The sequence below is a fragment of the Sus scrofa genome, chromosome 9 (assembly GCF_000003025.6).
Source record: "Sus scrofa isolate TJ Tabasco breed Duroc chromosome 9, Sscrofa11.1, whole genome shotgun sequence".
Taxonomy (NCBI): Eukaryota; Metazoa; Chordata; class Mammalia; order Artiodactyla; family Suidae; genus Sus; species Sus scrofa.
The window spans coordinates 9,556,171-9,568,222 of NC_010451.4; the positions used below are offsets into that span (position 1 = coordinate 9,556,171).

Below are 12,052 nucleotides of genomic sequence, written 5' to 3' on the forward strand. Positions count from 1 at the left end.
ATGAACAGCCCTTCCTGGGTCAGAACATCGCCTGCCTGTTTACCCACCATTAGTGCACCTGCTTCTCAGGATGGCCCGGGAGAGGGGGAGGAGGCAGGAAGGCAGGAAGTGTCACCCTTGTTTCAGATTCTGGGAGCGCTGCCTGCTGCATTTCTAGATGGGGAATCGAAGCCCAAAAGAGAGAAGAATCTTGCACCCTGACCAGGAAACTCAGGCACAGAGAGACGCACGGCTGTGCCCAGAGTCACAGACTTGGGAGGAGAGCCCCAGGCTGCTGGTGGTCACATCCCTGCTGGGACTCCCACGTGGCTCCCTTGGGCGCAGGCCTGAGGGATGAGGGGCGGGGGTGACGGGGCCCAGCCAAGTTAAGCCCCAAGGCTCCGACTGCTCACAGGCTTCCAGGCGGACCCTAATCACTCCAGCCTCCTGCCCACATTCACGTCTGCGGCCACGGTCCACATTCGTAAAGATTTTCAGGGAGTTCACGGCAAGGGAGGAGGGGAGCCACCAGGAGGCCACGGACCGAGGGGAGAGTTTCTTAAAGGAGCCTGGCCCAGCTTCTAGGAACCAGGAAACTGGAGATCTGAAAATCACAGGCTGATAAAAATTTCACCAAGCGGGCTGGCAGCTGGATCCCAGATAGCCCACAGACCGCACCTGAACGCTCTCCAGCCTTCTCGAGGGTCGAGAGGCAGGAAGGGAAGGGTGGGTGCTGGCAGAGGAAACAGGGCAGACGCTGAAGCAAGCAGACCCGGCCTGAGTCCTGTGTGACCTTGAGTTTTGCTTCCTCTCTGAGGCCTACTTTCCATCTTCTGGAAAATGGGGGTGATAGCTAACCCGGGGGAAGGCAAATTTAAAGCCTGGCACCTAGCGGGGAATGAATGATAAAGGGAAGCGGACATCGTTGGTACCGTAATTACTGTTATTACCCTCATCCCCCAACCCCCACCTTCCCGGCAGAGCCCAGGGGACGGTCCTGGCCCAGACGTCCCTCAGGTGGGCGGGGACAGTCATGGGACCTCCCAAAGAGACAGAGAAGGTTTCTGTTTTTTTTAGCCGTCTGTTCCCTCCCAATCTCAGACAGAAAACAGCAGCTTATGATATTCGCTTCCCAGTTTAGACCTTCACATTCCAGAAATCTCCAGGGACATGCCCTGTTATTCTCCTTCGGTAATAGCCTTTCCACCTGTTCTCCCACTGCAATCCCTCCCCTCCTCCCTTCCCAAGGTCACCTCATCCAAGAAGCCCTCCAGGACTGCTTCAGCTTAAAGGGGCCTTGCCCTGCCCCCTGCCCTCCTTCCCATCTGTCCCCTTTCCATCCATCTTTGTGACTTCCCTCTCTGCTCTTCTTCCTTTTGTTTTTCCAATCTCTGGGCCTGACACGGTTCTTTGGCTCTAGGAGATACAGGCCCCTGTGGCCTGTCCCCAGGACACCTACACTCTGGAGCAGTTAGACAGATACTCCACAAACAGATAAGACCCTCCCTCAAAAGCACAGCAGAAGGGTGGGATGCTACAAAGTACGATGCGCCCAGCGCACAACAGCCGCCTCCCGCAAGGGCGCATCTCCCTCCCTCGGCTCCATCCTGCCCCCATGAGCCCTCAGCATCCACACGAGCCTGCACCCCTCGTTCCCCAGTGGACGGCGTGGAGCTGAAATCCCACGTTCCAGAAGCAGGAACCCTGTCTTCCTTCAGGCATCTTCCTTGGTGTATAATTGGTGTGCTTAGTAGGTCCTCTGAATGAGTGAGTAAACAAATAAGCGAGGGCCAAACCCTGTGCTTGAAGATGGGAAAAAATAGGTCTTGGACCAAGAAGTGAATCAGAGGTGGGCGGCCTGGCCACCAGGGTGGGACTCTGATGTGTGCAGCCCCCAGAGGAGCGCCCTACATGCAGGGCAGCCCCAGATCCATAGCAGCCGTGATTTTCCCAGTGGGAAGACGTTACTTAAAGTTTTATTTCTTTGAGCATCCTTCCATAGCTCAACTGGCAGAGCGGAGGACTGCAGAGGTGAAAAAGTTTTATTTGAGTTTTCATTCTTTTTTTTTTTTTTTTCCTTTTTTCTGCCAATTTGAACATACAAACTTTTAGGGATATAGAATAATATACTACATTAAAATGAGATATGAATTCCGAAGTATTACTTTTCTCTCTGGTCTCACAATCAGATCAGTATGACAGGGCATCGGTGACTCTGCGTCACTTGGGGGCCAGTCAGGGCTGAGAGTCCTCTGTGGTCAGGGGCTCTGTCCAGACTGAAAGCTATGGTCAGTCTGCGGTGGCTCTTTCCTGAGAAAGAATTCTGGGGAGAAAAACCCATGCCTTATTTTTAGCCAGACAGTACCCAGTATCTGAAGCCGGCTCACACAGGCGCCTCAGAGCCGACTGTCCCATTGCTAGGGATTCTGTGAGCTCGTTATTAAACACAGCCATTGCCAGTGGCTCTCTCCTGAGGTGAATCTGTCCCTCAGGAGACATCTGGCAATGGCTGGAGACGTTTTGGGTGGTCACAGCTTGGGGGAGGGGTGCATCTAGCATCTAGTGAGTGGAGGCTGGGGGGTGCTGCGAGCACAGTGCACTGGCCAGCGTGCCCCCCGACCCCAACAAAGTCTCTCCTGCCCAAATGTCAACAGTGTTGATGGTAAGAAACCCTAACCTAAAATTGCAATTAAATAGGAGTTCCCTGCCAGCTTAGGGATTAAGGACTCAGCCTTGTTACTGCTGTGGCTCAGGTGTGACCCCCAGCCGGAGAACTTCCTCATACCAGGGGCAGGCCAAAAATTAATAAATAAATTAAAATAAAATCACCATTAAATAACTCATGTTAACAACAAAGGGAAGGAGTTCCCTGGTGGCCTCGGGGTTAGGACTCAGTGCTTCCACGGCTGCAGCCCAAGTTCAATCCCTGATCCGGGAACTGAGATCCCACATCAAGTGGCCGCATGCTGATAGCCAAAACACAAACAAAAACAAACAAGCAAAAAGGAACACATACTCAAAACTTATCACTTACTATTATTCTACTAAATTGCACTACAATGGTGGGGCCTGCTAGGCACTGCTTCCCCAACTTCACGGTCAACGACATCCTGTTTGGGTGAAATCCCTGGAAGGAGACTTTACACTACAGACATTGGCAAAGACTACAAAACCCATCCCCTTTCTTTCTACACACACACACCATGTACGCTTCACACCCACACTACAGGTACACCACACACACCTATACACACCATACCCAGACTCCACACACACATACGAAGCACACCCCACATACACACCTGCAACACACCCCTCACACATCTCACCTACGACTCCCCAGACACACACCCCACATAAACACACACGTGCTCCCACAGCAGCCCTCCAGCCAGCAGAGGACGGACTTAAATCATGAGAAGAAGAGGTCAGTCTGCCTGACCACTTTCTTTGCTGTCTGACCTCTCTGCCTGTTGGCTCTCCTCATCCCAAGGCGCATCCAACCTACACCCCCCCACCTGCCACGACACCTGCGAAGGTGAAGGTCTCAACCCCTCCAGGAGCACAGACCAGGGACCCCCACCCCCACCCCATCCCAGGCCCTTTCCTCTCGGCCACTGGAGCCCTGGCTGAGGGGTCCCCCAGCCCTGCCCCGTGCCCAGCTCCCAAGGCTCCGAGTGAAGTCCAGCTGGCCGTGGCTCCAGGGCCTTGCCTCCATCCCTGCCCAGGGCCAGTGACAAGCAGTTGCCTTGGTGACTCCACCCACCTGGCCCCTTATCAGATGCTGATAAGCCAAAGCTCCATCTTCAGCCAGATCCTCTCTGCACCCCCTCCTCACTAGCCCTGGGACAGCTATACTCGGATGTCCCCTGACTCCTCAGACAAGTCCCAAACAGACTTCCTGTCTGCTCATAACCACTCCTCACCCACACTCTCTGCCCCTGCCCCCAGTCCCAGGGTCAGCACACAGGAAGTGCTCAATGGCACATCCATGGATAAAGGACTAAATTATGTAAATCCAATAAAGAGAGGAAAAAGCAAACTTCCGCAGGAGGCAGAGAGGAAGTCTTACCCCATCTTATGGATGAGAGCCCTGAGTCTCCGTGAAATTAAGGGACCAGCCCAGCAGCAGGGGGCTGCGTGCACGGAGGAGGGAGAGGCCGTGGGAGACCCAGCGTGGGGGGCTGCAGGCGGCAGCAGCCAGGCCAGGGCAGGCCCCGCTGGATCGGCTCTCCGCAGCCCCGAGTGAGGGGCTGGTTACAAAGAAAAGGAAAAGGCGTTCCTGATACGCGTCCTGTTTCCTCCCCTCCTCTGGGCTTCTCGGGCCTTGGAAGGCGGATGTCCCTGGGCTGGCAGTACACGGACAGGCAGAGGGTCAGGGTCTCTGGCGGCCCTTTCCACCCCAGCGGTCTGGCTGCATAAAGACAGGTGCTCCCAAGTGACCCTTAAATTCCCCTTTCCAGCCTGGAGGAGCGCGCCCTCTCTCCCCAGAGGGAACTCACACCGGCAGGCACCTCCTTCCATCAGACTGTCCCAGAAAGGCATCTCCACTGGGAAACCTCCCGTGTCACCGTCCTTTGCTACAGGAGCCCCTCTAAAGCGCCCCCTTCTGCCTTCTTCCCTGCCCCACAGCAGCTTCGCCCTGCTCGGCTCTCGCTGTGCCGATTGCCTGCAGACGCGGGCTCTCCATGAGTCAGGCCAGGAACGGGGGAGCCAAGGCAAAGGCCATCAAACGGGGCTCTGAAGGGAGAGAACACGAGGAGCCTCCTCCCTCAGACAGGGCGACAGGGAGCCTTCCTGACGACTGACCAAGGTCCGATCTCCTCTATCAGATAAGAATTCTCCCCAGGGAAGTGGCCGTGACTCCTCCCTCAGCCTCCAAGCAGACAAAGTCCATGCCTCCTTCCTCAGACAGGAGCTGCTAGAGGACCAAGGGCTAAGCCCCCTCCATCAGAGAGGGAGTCCCAGGCAGCAGGAACCTCATTTCCCCCATCAGAGCGAAGTCTCTCAGAGTTCCCATCATGGCTCAGTGGTTAATGAAGCCAACTAGTATCCATGAGGACACAGGTTCAATCCCTGGCCTCGCTCAGTGGGTTAAGGATCCAGCATTGCTGTGAGCTGTGGTGTAGGTTGCAGTCAGCTCAGATCTGGTGTGGCTGTGGCTGTGGTGTAGGCCGGCAGCTACAGCTCCGATGCGACCCCTAGCCTGGGAATCTCCACATGCTGCGGGTGCAGCCCTAAAAAGACAAAAAAAAAAAAAAAAGAACACAGTCTCTCTCCCAGAGGACAGGACCTGGCCTCTCCATCAGACTAGGAACTCCCAGAGGGCACAGTCCCTGTCTGCTGCCTCCTCAGCAGTTCCCAAAAAAGACTTGAGCTCAGTCTAAGACGCAGAGCGGGACAGAACTGGGGGGGGGCTTGCCCACATCCTTCCTCACACGGGGTCCCATGCCAACTTCCCATCCATGCTGCAACTGAACGGAAGCTGCCTTAAGACAGCCATGCGTCTGGGCAGAGGCCAGCAGCTGTCTATTTCAACCAGCAATGCTGACTTCTCGCGAGATAGTGGTAGGAGATCCCTGACAAGAAGATACCTAGGACAGGCTGGGCACCCAGCTCTGGCCTGCAAGTGACCAGATGAGTGGGCTGGCCAGATGTGGGGCTCTTGATTCTGCCACTAAAGGGGCAAACCTCCTCCCCCATGGCCGGGAACACCCCCTGCCCACTTCCAAACTTCCTCAGCACTTTAGCTGCTGGCTAAAGCGGCAGGAGGCTTCAGGGAGAAGCCTTCCTGGGTCCTGCCTTGAGGACAGCACTGGCCTTCCCCGGTGCCGTCCCTGAGCCCGGGCCAAGTCGCCTCCACGATGGTCTTCCCTACAGGAGCCAGCTCCAGGGAGCTGCTATTAGTTAGCATCGATCCACAAAGTGCTCTGCCGACACTTTTCATGAGCTCAGCCTCACCCAGGGCCCTGGGGGCTGCGAGCAAGAGACAGCCGCTGAGCCAGGAGCCCAGGTCCCTGGGCAGAGCCAGGGAGCAGCTGAGCCCCACAACCAAGGCCCAGACGAGCTGAAGGCCAGCACTCTGCAAATGTCAGCTGAACACGGGGTGTTCACTGAAAAGCCACCTGGCTGCATCTGAGAACTAAATTTGGGTGTATTTTCTTATTAAGAAATCACAATAGGCGTTCCCGTCTTGGCACAGTGGTTAACGAATCCGACTAGGAACCATGAGGTTGCGGGTTCGATCCCTGGCCTCGCTCAGTGGGTTAAGGATCCTGCATTGCTGTGAGCTGTGGTGTAAGTGGCAACGCGGCTCGGATCCTGAGTTGCTGTGGCTCTGGTGTAGGCTGGCAGCTACAGCTTCGATTCCACCCCTAGCCTGGGAACCTCCATATGCTGCAGAGGCGCCCTAGAAAAGGCAAAAAGACAAAAAAAGAAAGAAATCGCAATAATGATGATGATGATTATAACTGATGTTTGTTAAGAGTTTAATACAAGGCAGGCACTCTTCTAAACACTTGTATTCGACTCATCTACTCTGCACAAGAACCCGGAGAGAAATATCCTCGTGATCCCTACTCTCGATAGGGAGAAACACAGAGAAGAAACTTGCCCACAGTCGCAGAGCAAAAATAAGAAACGTCAGCAGCTCAAACCATCTGCTTGAGAAATCAGGAAGTGAAAATCGACTAACAGCGCTTCTGGATCTGAAAAGAATTAGAGACTTTTGAAAGATACGGTTTATCCTAAGCGGGTTCCGAGCCAAATACTCGCCGTATTGAACACCGTGTGGTACAGCTCAGATAGAAGAGGTTCTCTGAAAGAGCAGTATTACGAACGGAAAGCATGTGCTTATCAGCCGTCTCAAAATCATAGCTATCCTTTGTCTGAAATTTCTGAGTGATTTTATTAAAGCAAGAGAAAGCAAACTCAAAAACCCACAATTATTTTAAGATTTATCTTATATGGAGTTCCCACTGTGGCACAGTGGAAACGAATCCGACTAGGAACCATAAGGTTGCAGTTTGATCCCTGGCCTTGCTCAGTGGGTTAAGGATCAGGCGTTGCCGTGAGCTGAGGTGTAGGCGGCAGCTGTAGCTCTGATTCGACCCCTAGCCTGGAACTTCCACATGCCACGGGTGTGGCCCTAAAAAAGCAAAAATAATAATAATAATAATAATTTATTTGTCACATGTGAGGTACCTTATTCCTCCTGTTTCATCTTGAGGACAACTCAAGGGGGAAAGAGGCGTTATTCCCTGGAAGAGGGACTTTACTGAGCCTCCAGGCTGAGGGCACCTCTCTCCTTGGCAGGCAGGATGCAGTGGGTATTTGCTCGCCCGGATGGGAGATGCTGTGGGGCAGGGCCTGCGCTTGGCTCAGACACCGTGCGCCATGAGGGAGCCAAGGGCTTGGGCTCAGGCAGCCCTGCTGCTTCCTGAGCCTGAGCTTCAGCTGTCCAGGGTGTAAAGCAAGGCCCCGGATCCCAGCTAGAGCTCTGTGAGTGGTGAAAACACTACCGCCACTACCGCGGCCACCATCCCCACAATAAACAGACCGGCTGGGTGGCCCCGAGCTGGCCCCCGATAGACAGGGTTCAGCGGGTTCTCTGGCTCTCTGTGCGGGTCAGGTTACCTTGCACGGGCCCGGGCAGCTGAGAGGAGATAATGCGTGTGAGGCGTTCCTGGGAGGCCAGAGAGCTGGGCAGAGACGAAGACCTGCTCTTAGGACAAGGCTGAATTATCGAGCCTTTTTAAGAAATGCGTTTCCATTACTTCCAAGAACACACAGGCTTGCGGAAGCAGTGGGCACACTGAAGCCAGCCAAGAGCCGCTGCTGTCAGTGAGGTAGCAAGCAGGGCAGCGCCTTCCCCGGGCACCTACACCCCGGGGCCACAGCAGCATGGCCGGATTGCTAGCCCATCTCCAGCCTGCTCCTCACACAGCCTTGGGGGGCAGGGGAGGCGGGGAGGGCCTGAGCCACTAGCCCTCTGGAGTCACAACTGGGAACCAGCTCCACCTGCCCCCAGCCAGAGGCTCAGGCCATCTGTCCCCCAACCCCTGGGAAGCCCCACAAATGGTGAAAGAAGTAGGGCCGAGCCATTGGAACAGGGTCCAGATCTCTACCCTGGCACTTCATGGCTCCTCACTGCACCTGTCCTCACCTGGATAATGGGGTCCCATGACCACCTCCAGGGTGTGGAGGGGAACGAATGTCCTGGACCACAGTCCCAGTTCAATATACGGTAGGACTAGGGCACTGAGCGACACCTGCAGTGCCAGGATGAACAAGGCTATTCAGAACCCTGGAGAGATGGAGATGGGGGAGGGGACAAGTAACCACAGGCAAGAACACACAGCAAGGGGGTGGACGCGCCTTTGACCATCACGCCACATCTTCCAACATTTATTTGGTCCTCTCTGTGTATCTGGTGGGCCCGAGGCACTGGGTCACGGGCCTCCTGGGGGGTCCCTGCAGTATGGTGCATGAGCTTATGGGACACACTCCTTAGGACCTCGACGCCTCTCCCTAAACTCTGCCCCCTCCCTTGGCAGGCTTCCAGGCCTCAGGAAACCTCATGGCCAACACGGCCTCCTCCGTGTCCTGACTACGCTCGGCAGGACTGGGGAGCAGGCGTGAGCACTGACATCACAGACAGCAACGGGCTCCTGCCCCCGGAGGACCGGCCATCTGCTCTGAGCAGCATCTCCAAACTGCCCTGTGGGGACCTTGCCCAGGCCAGACCCTGGGAGGCCAGCTGCCCCAGCACCTTCACCATCCTGCCTCTGTTCTACCACAACCGTAGTGACCTTGAGAAGCAGAGGGCTCTGTGGTGACCTGCACCGCCCACGCACGGCTGGGGAGGTGGATGCACAAACCAGCAACGATCCTGCAAGAGGCGCCAAGAGGGGGTTATGAAGAGGGTAGCTCGGGGAGTTCCCATTGTGCTGCAGCGGAAGTGAATCCGACTAGGAACCATGAGGTTGCAGGTTCGATCCCTGGCCTCACTCAGTGGGTTAAGGATCCGGCGTTGCCATGAGCTGTGGTGTAGGTCGCAGACATGGCTCGGATCCCACAGTGCCATGGCTGTGGCATAGGCCGGCAGCTACAGCTCCAATTCGACCCCTAGCCTGGGAACCTCCATATGCCTCGGGTGCGGCCCTAAAAAGACAAAAGACAAAAACAAAAACAAAAACAAAAACAAACTAACAAAAAAGAGGGTAACTTGGGAGGGAGCAGGTCCACGCTTTCCAGATGGACAGGGGGCTGCTGAGGAAGTCACAGACAGCAAGCGACATCTGAGCTGGATGAGTAAGAGTTTGCCAGGTCCTCGAGATGCAGGAGAGAGAACGTTAAAGGGACGTGCACCTGCGTGAAAGCGCACATCCTTACACAGCAGAGTGTACATTTCAACATCACTGCCTCTCAAATCCCACGATGGTGTTATTACCTACCGCCCCCACCCCCACCCCCCCACACATGCAAATGAGGAAAATGAGGTACACGGAAGGCAGACAATGAGCCAAATGACACATGGTACCGATTTCTGGGCAGAGGGAAGGGGCGGGACATGAGCTGGCTGAGCCGGCTCTCTTCTCAGCACAGGCCCAATTCCTCGCTCCCAGTCCCCGCTGGCCCGTGACCCCCGCTTCCACGCCCAGCACACATCCAGAGCCTCGGGACCGGGGCCTCTCAGGAGGGGCAGCCGACAGGCAGACAGAGCAGCGCGGCCAGGGCTGGGCCCAGGAGGTCCCAGCTGGACCCCGCCCCGCCCTCTCCCTCCACCCCAAGGCCTCCACCTCTCCCACGGCAAAGCTCCCCTCCCGGCCTCTCCTCTCCCCTAGTCTCCAAGCAGCGGCCGCCAGCCTCTCCTTCTCCTCCCTCCACCCCTCGCCCTCCCCGGGGAGCAGTGAGCTCAGCCTTCCCATCAGCCATCCCTGGGAATGATGGGAAATGCTCGGCTGGCCAGGAACTGAGAGGAGGTCTGCCCCCCCCCCCGGGAGGGTGGCATGGGAGGGGGAAAAGGGGGGCTTTTCCGAGGGCCGCGGGGGGCACTGGGGGGCAGAGCGCCCGGTGTGCTGCTTCCTATGAATTGCAGGCTGGGCTCAGGGCACAGCCTGCCCGCCCCTGTTGCAGCTGCGGGAGGTGGAACAGGCCTCTCTGTACTGAGACCAGGAGGGACAGGCCCCGAGAGAGGACGGAGAGGAAACGAATGAAGGGAGGGACCGTCTCCATGTCCCAAGTCCTGCTTGAGCCTCTCGCATTTCGTCTCACTTAAATCCTCCCAACCGCCCTGCAAGCAATGTGTGACAGGCTGAATCCTGGCCCCCTGAGATGCTGGCATCCTAATGCATGGAGCTGGGCCTCTGTTACCTCACGGGTCCAAAGGAACGCTGCAGATGTGATCTGGTCAAGGCTCTGGAGATGGGGAGATTACCCTGACTATCGGGGTACAGCCAGTGCAGTCACAGGTGTCCTTGGAAGCGGGAGGCAAGAGGGTCAGAGAGAGGAAAGTCCACGTGAGGATGATGCCGCGCCGACGGCTCTAAGACGGAGCAGGGGCCAGGAGCCAGTGGATGCAGGCAGCTTCTAGAAGCCAGGAAAGGCAAACGGATGGTTTTCCCCTGGAGCTTCCAGAAGGAAACCAGCTCTGCCAACCTATTTTGGGACTCTGACATCCAGAACCATGAGAATAAACGTGTGTTTTTAGGCCACTGAAACGGTGGTCACTTGTGACAGGAGCCACAGGCGACTAATAACGTAAGGGTATTCTCATTCCCATTTTGCAGATGAGGAAAGGGAGGCTCGGAGGAGGCCCGTGCCATCCGCAGGTCCCGCATGCTCCCCTCGCGTCACTCCGGCGCACCGGGAATTTCCACGGGCTCTTAAGGCTGGGAGCCCCTTGGCCAGGGCTTCAAGGCCGGGGGAGCGTCCGAGGAGGAGGCAGAGGTCTGCAGCTTGCAGGGCCAAGGCTGAGGTCAGGAAAGGGATCTGGGAAGGAAGACCCTGCCTGTAAGGGCTGTACTGCGCCTGGGGCCTTGTGGAGCCAGTGGCTGAGGAATACCCAGCCCCCAACGGGGAAGCAGGGGGGGCAGGTGACACAGAGGAAGGGCCCTGGCTGTATGGCTGGGCTCCTCTCACTTTGATCCTAGGAAAATCCCCGGGAGAAGGCGCCTTATCTTTCTTCCTGTATTACTGGTGCGGAAAATAAGGTCCTGAGGTTAGTGAATGGCCCAAATACCCCCAGCTGGTAGGAGTGGGATCCGGGAATTCAGACGGATTGTCACCACGAAAAGCATCCAACCTGACAGACGGCTACTGAATGCCTGACGCGGTGTTAAGGGTGAAACGTTAGCTGGTACTTTCTCAGTCATTCTCGAGGCGGACCTGATCAGGCCCCTCCTCTGCCTCAAACCCCTTAACTGCTCCCCACAAGCCCTCTGCAGTCTGGCACCTCTGCTCCCCCACTCCAGCTCCCCTCCACCACACACTCCCATCTTCCAGCCACACAGAGCTTGGTCGGAGCCATCAAACTCTTTCCCACTTCGGAATCTCTCCCACAGGCTTGTGCCCCGCCCTAGCCCCAGGCCACGCATGGAAAAACCACCAGTCCTGGCCACCCCTGCTCCTCCTTGTGGGTTAAGGGGGAGGGAGCAGGGCCAGCGGTCGGCCCTGGGTGGCAGGCCTGGGAGGCTGGAGCCCAGAGGACCTGGGAAGCGAGCCCGTTCCGACACAGTAGAGACAACAGCGGCCTGGCGATGAGACGGCAGAACTCCCCAGGGCACAGACGCCCCTCCCCAGACACATAGGCCCGGACACGGGAGCTGAAGGGGCCCCGAGAATGTCAGTCCCACCCCTCGGGGCATGCATGATGACAGTGGGGCCCAGAAAGGACAAGACCTGCCCCTCCCTCCACAGTGTGTCACTATGGGAGCCAAGTTGGCAGACTTTGGGGTCTGCCACTCACGAGCTAGGTGACCCTGGACAAGGAGAGGGTCCCCAGCTAACAGTGACCTTCTCCATGAATGCGGTGAAGGCCTGCTGCAGCGACGGCTGCGATAAATGAAAGCTG

General features: G+C 56.7%; 1 protein-coding gene across 4 annotated transcripts in view; it reads right to left on the bottom strand.

Annotated features, from left to right (window-relative positions):
* Positions 1–12,052, bottom strand: part of ARRB1 (arrestin beta 1) — an 80,503-nt gene that overhangs the window by 39,227 nt on the left and 29,224 nt on the right. The window contains exon 1 of one of the 4 annotated variants that reach the window (XM_021062516.1): positions 4,052–4,249. The exons of 2 other annotated variants lie outside the window; for them this stretch is intronic. In XM_021062516.1, coding sequence (XP_020918175.1) covers positions 4,052–4,056 — 5 coding nt within the window. In that variant the 5' untranslated portion in view covers positions 4,057–4,249. Of the gene's footprint in view, positions 1–4,051; positions 4,250–12,052 lie in introns of those variants that run through there. One more of the 4 variants, XM_021062514.1, reaches the window with a different exon arrangement.